This window comes from Nematolebias whitei, chromosome 2, assembly GCF_014905685.2.
Source record: "Nematolebias whitei isolate Nwh7 chromosome 2, NemWhi1, whole genome shotgun sequence".
Classification (NCBI taxonomy): Eukaryota; Metazoa; Chordata; class Actinopteri; order Cyprinodontiformes; family Rivulidae; genus Nematolebias; species Nematolebias whitei.
The window spans coordinates 55,550,864-55,557,144 of NC_056499.1; the positions used below are offsets into that span (position 1 = coordinate 55,550,864).

Consider the following 6,281-nt stretch of genomic DNA (forward strand, 5'->3'; position numbering starts at 1 on the left):
TTCTTCTATTTCTTCTTCTTCTTGTTGGTCTTCTTGTTCTTCTTCTTCTTGTTCTTCTTCTTGTTGGTAGTATTGGTAGAATTTATTTAAATTGTTTTCCTGGATGAACCCGGTTTTTAACAGGAGTCCATAAATTATTGATCAGGTTGAGGACGAGGATTTTGGAAGACCATTCCAAATGTTCCAGATGTTTAATGTTAGCCTGATTTGTCCAATCAGAGACCAGTTCTGATGTGTTTGGGATCATTAAAAGTTTATTCTGATTCTGATTCTTCTGATTGTCCTGTTGGACCCAACTGTGTCCAACTTTCAATTGTCCAGCTGATGATTTGAGGTGACGTCAAATAATTCATTACTCTATAAACATTGTACACCAGTACACCAGCATGATGCTACCACCTCCATACCTGACAGTTGTTACAGTGTTCTCTCTTTTCTAGAAGTCTCACCTAGACACTTCCAAACATGATATTGTTATTGTGGGCAGTCAGCGCCATCTTTGTCTTGTCTGATCATCAAACTTGTCTCCAGAAGACATTTGTCTTGTCCATGTGGACAGCTGCAGGTTTCACTCCAGCATGATAGTGTTGCTTTTGGAGCAGGTCCTTTCAGTCCATGGTGAGTGAAGTGGTTTTACTGTGAACAGGGACACTGGTGGACCAGCAGGTTCCAGTTCAAGGCAGGCTTGAGTCTTGGTGGTTCCTGGTTTGTTCATGAACATCAGAATCAGATTCCCTTGATCTAAGGGGGCAGATGAGTATTGGTCTTACACATACAATGTATGGTCTTTGACACATTTTAAACATCTTTGCTTTTTTATAAAACACATTTAAAACATTTTATTTTTCACACCTCACACCACTACAACCCATATTTTTCTTTTCTCTTAAATTTTCTGTTTGTTTTTTTAACTCGCTTTGTGCCGCCTTGCAGAACACCAGTGGGAGGCACACCCTGCACTTTGAAAAGCCCTGGTCTATCCAATATGTGCTGTCAAACAAATATTTTAATACTGGCAGAGAGACACTACCATCTGCACCATGATTGTGAACAGGAGGTTAAAAGGCACTGGCCTCTTCAGTTTAAGGCATTGTCAGATTAGATTAATGCCATAGTTCCCAACCCTGGTCCCTGAGGAAAACCATCCTGCATGTTTCAGTTGTTTTCCTGCTCATCATGCCTGATTAAGTGATTTATTTACTTCAATTTGGTTCAATTTAATGCAAAAATACTTTATTAATCCCAGAGGGAAATTATATGTTGTTGTAACTCATCATCCTGGTTTCATTAAAGAGTTGTTATAGATGTTGATGGCTGTGGGCAGGAAGGATTTTTTGTAGCGATCTGTCCTACAACAGATCTGAAGAAGCCTGTGACTGAAGACACTTTGTTGTTGTATGACATTCTGCACGAGTCTTCAAGTTCTGCAGAAGTCTGTTACTCACCCATTCATTCAAATCAGGTGTGTCAAAGCAGGGAAACAAATAAAACATGCAGGAAGGCGTTCCTCAAGGACCATGGTTGCAAACCACTGAGTTAATGTATGTATGATCCTGTATGTATAAATATGACTTTGTGTGGCTCTGAATATATTCAGTTAAACACTGAATTAAAAAAAATAAAATAAAATTAAAAGCACCAAATGAATTGGACATTCATATCCTTCATGAGTGGATGGAAACTTGTACGGTCAGTGGTCCCAGCCGGTCTATTCTCCCTACAGGTGGTGCGGCAGGTATGGTCTCCAAGATCACAGGTTCTGTTGGTAAAGGTCTGGCAGCCATCACTATGGATAAGGAGTACCAGCAGGAACGGCGAGAGGAGATGAATCGACCACCTAAAGACTTCAAAGATAGCCTGGCCAAAGGAGGGAAAGGACTGCTGAAGGTTTAAATGGACTTTGTTCAGGTCTTTACTCAGTGATGCGTTCTGGTGCAGCTCAGTAAGATCTGTGTCTCTGCAGGGCGTCGTCGGTGGAGTTACAGGCATCGTCACCAAACCCGTGGAAGGTAAGTGACACCTTTACTCCTGCTGGACATATGGACTGAAATGTTTAAAGAAGCGGGTCAGATAGTAGAATTGTCACAGTATGTCCCCACATCCCGACCCCTCTGGTCCTACGATACAAATTATTCTGATTTTATGTTCTAGAAACTGAAATCACAAACTCTAAAATCCTCTCATCCAAACCCTTCAGGTTTTTTCAATTCAGATATTTTGAATCCTCTGTTCAAGATTTCTAAAAGTATTTTATTCCAATCTCACAACTCTTTAGATCCCTTAAATGATCTGATCTAGACTCCTTCGATCAATTGGATCCTGTTATTCAGGTCCCACAGATCTTCCTTGTGTTTTAGATCCTCTCTTCAAGATTCCTAAAGTCTTAATCCAGATCTTGCTGGTCTTCTGAATCAGAACCATGTCATCCTTGGATTCAGATACCTCAGATATTGTGATCTAAATTTATCTCATCATCAAATCCAATCTCCTTAAATTGTGAACCAAGTGCCTCTAATCCAGCCTCTCTGATCTAGACTTTTTAATCCTTTAATACGGAGCCTACATGTCTTAATCACACCATCGTCATATCTAGACTCTTTACATCGTCTCATCCAAACCCTTAAGATATATAACAATAACACAATAACTGGGTCAAAAGCTTTTAGGATTTGACGTCAAGAGTATCTAGAACAGAAAATTTAAAGAACTTGAATCAGAGGGCCCAGAAGGTCAAGATCAAATGTCTTTAAATAATCTATTCTAGATACTCTTGATGCCTAATCCTAAAATCCTGAGACCCTGAGATGACTCTAAGATTATTTTATCCAGAATCATCCTATCCAGATTCTTAAATGTTTTTAATCCTGAAGCCACAGATATTCTGATTCAAATCACTTAAATTATCTGCTCCAATTACCTTTCACCATCTTGTATCTTAACCCTCTGAGATTATCTAATCCAGGGCCTCCACATACTGTTATCTAGATCCTTCAAATCCACAGATTCAGATTCCCCCGATCCTTTGTATAGAATGTATAAAATCACCAGATCTAGAACTAGCAGGTCTTGTGATTCTGATCCCTCAAATAATCTGATATGGACTGCTGAGGTCCTTATGACCTGACCCTCTGACCCAAACACCTCAGACATCTTGTAACCTGGGATCCAGACCCCATAGATGACCCTGATATAACTAAATGTAGTTTATTTATTTAAAGCTAATTCGCAACAAGCACCATTCCATGTCATTGTACAAAAACATTCACAAACATTATAAAACACCAATTTTGTGTTGAATCTTCACTTTGTCACATTATCTCCCATACTGAGCAAGCACCCTGGAAAAAGTGGAAAGCATTGATTCCCTTTTAACAGGAACCTTCAGCAGAACCAGAATAAGGCTTAGGGTGGGCATAGCATTATTTACATTGACAAACTGAAATCTATCAGATAAATATGATTTAAACCATTTTAGAGCTGTTCTTGTAATGAAAAAGAAATCATGTTTAAGCCTCTGTAATAAAATTCAGTGATCAACTGTATCAAATGCAGCTCTGACAAGCATGGACACAAGTTCACTGTCTAACAACTCAATGCCCGGGGGCCAAATTTGGCCCTCGTTGACATCTTATCTGGCCCCCAAGATGTTATTTTAAATGTAAAATACGTTAATAACTTCATTTTTTGTTTCTAGTTATCTTTGATTGTGATGCCAAAAGTGAAATAGAGAACATAAAAATGAGACCAATCAAGCTCTTGTTGAGGAACCTGCAACCAAGAAAAGATGTTGGTATCTGAGTTAATGTGGATTCTGAAACCAGCCCTTAGTTTGAAAAAGGTTTTAATTTTGGCCCCATTTTGTAAGTGGGCTTGACACTCCTGGTCTAACAGGACCAATATAGTCAGGGTCAGAGTTTCTTTATTGTCATTCGTACTGCATGTGCTACATGTGGTGGAACAAAATTATGTTCACAGGGTCCCAGTTACATCCAACAATAAAATGTAAAAGAAAAACAGTAATAAGATCTTAAATATAAACTAAGAAAAACATCAACTAAAAATACTATACAAGTATAGATACTGTCTATCAGGACAAGTATGGACACAAGTGCTCTGCCTGAGGCCATGAGAATGTTGTTATTGCTGAGAGGCAGATCCTCGTCTGCCACTACTTATTGTTCCTTCTGTCCGTCTTGTCTCCATGGGGACCAGAGCCTTCGGTCGCTGCGCTCCTCGGCTCTGGAACTCCCTCCCTCCTGTCATCAGGAACACCGACTCTGTTCCCTCTTTTAAATCACAGCTGAAAACACACCTGTTCAAACAGGCGTATTCACTTGAACTTGGTCTTACGTGTTGTCATATCATGACTTGTTTTATATAATTGTTTGTTGTTTCTGTTTTTGATTGTTGTTTTTGGAATGTGACCTTCGGTTTTTGAAGGGCACCCTCAAATAAAATATATTAGTAGTAGTAGTAATAGTAGCAACTTCCACCAGTGCTGTTTCTGTGCTCTAAACCCCGACTGAAACTCTTCTAATTGATTTATGTCCAAATGTCCACACAAGTGATTTCAACCACCCAGAACCCACACAGTTTGTCTTTCTGTCTGCAGGAGCTAAGAAAGAGGGTGCAGCAGGCTTCTTTAAGGGGATCGGTAAAGGTCTTGTGGGTGTTGTTGCTCGGCCGACAGGTGGTATTGTGGACATGGCCAGCAGCACCTTCCAGGGAATCCAGAGGTATTTGTTTGAACCTTCAGTCTGTGTTTTTCATTTTGTTGGTAGTTTGTGAAGTATTTAGTCACACTTCATGTTCAGTTGTTAAAGGCCTTCCGGTGGTTTCTGTGTGCTTTGTGTTATGTTTTTTGTCCTCTCTGTTTGACTAATTTTCACATTCTCTGCTTTTTGTTTTCTGTCTGTTGACGTTGCCGGGACTTTTGTTTGTTCTTTTTCTTGCTGTTTGCTGTGAGTATTTTACATGAGGCATGCTAAAGCTGAGCTCCTGCTGCTGCTGCTCTACATTAGGTTCAGAATTGGTCTCTCCTGTAGTTTGACTTGTGCTACTGATTCAGCCCAGTGGATGAAAACACTGATGATGGAGCTGAGCTTTACCATGAAGCAGTTTGATGTGTGCATGTTGACTGCTTCTGCAGACGGACTGTAAGTCACAGCATTGTGCAAAATCTAGGACGTCATTCATCTTTAATTTGATCCATGCTCGTCGTGTTGTCCATCTGTTTGAACATTCGTGTGACCCCCTCTTATCAGTAAAGCTTGTTGCAAGTTGATTATTCACATCCCTGAGGAGAGACACCTAAAATATATGGGGATATTTTACCCGGTCCAAAATCACTCAAAAAAAAGTACAAAATCTGACCCAGAAAACTCTTTGTCATCTTCATCTGTGGTGAAATCTAAAAATGTTACCAGCAGGATGTTTGTTGTGGGATCCTGGCCCAGTCAGTTGTTCTACAACTGATTAAAACAATATTTTAATCATTGGTATCCTGATATTTGGTGAATTGAATCAAACATGCACAGTAAAGCCCCTAAAGACGATCCAGAACATGTCAGTGTCTGCTGTTCAATCAACCAAAAGGATCCAGGCAGCCTGAGTACGTTCCAGGTCTCTAATGATCCGGCTCTGTCAGACAATTTAAACTCAGCCACAGAAGCTGCTGGTCCTTCTGGACAGCCAAGTTCCTCTCAGAAACCTCATTTGGTTCTGCCACCTGTACAAACAAGTTGTGTCATTCTGTATCATAGAAGACAGAGTCCGATGCATGTTTTAAAAGTTTTAATGTTGTCCACGTGCAACGTCAAAGTTTAAACCAGCAAGTCTCTGCACCACAAGCAAATGCTGAGGTTTACAGTTTAATGTTATATTGCTTCTGAAAACTCAGTGTCAACCTCTTAGTCCTTCCACAGTATCAACCCCCTTTTCTTTTTCTTTTTTACATATAATGGTGCCTCAGCTGAGTTTTTCCTCAACATTCTTTCTTTAACATGTCCTGAGTTTTTTTAAAGGACATTATACAATTAAAATTTGCTGTCAGCCTGTTGGAGACTCCCCACATTGATTTGTTGTCCCCTGTTGTGGAGGGAAGAGGGGAAACTGGAGACGCCCTTCATCCATCTGTCCGTCACTTTGTCAGGTTGAGAGCATGAAAACTTGAAAAACGTGCGGTGCTGACATCTACTGTAGTGTGTCTGCATCTAGACAGTAAGAAAGTTTCCTTTCTAAAATTGGGTTGCCATGTCAAAATCCAAGATGACTGCCACCAT

At 40.0% G+C, this 6,281-nt stretch overlaps 1 protein-coding gene across 1 annotated transcript in view; it reads left to right on the forward strand.

Moving 5' to 3' along the window:
- vps13c (vacuolar protein sorting 13 homolog C) overlaps positions 1-6,281 on the forward strand; it is a 289,282-nt gene that overhangs the window by 244,013 nt on the left and 38,988 nt on the right. The window contains exons 76-78 of the mRNA XM_037694953.1: positions 1,724-1,887; positions 1,964-2,009; positions 4,613-4,736. Of these exons, the coding sequence (XP_037550881.1) occupies positions 1,724-1,887; positions 1,964-2,009; positions 4,613-4,736 (334 nt within the window). The remainder of the gene's footprint in view (positions 1-1,723; positions 1,888-1,963; positions 2,010-4,612; positions 4,737-6,281) is intronic.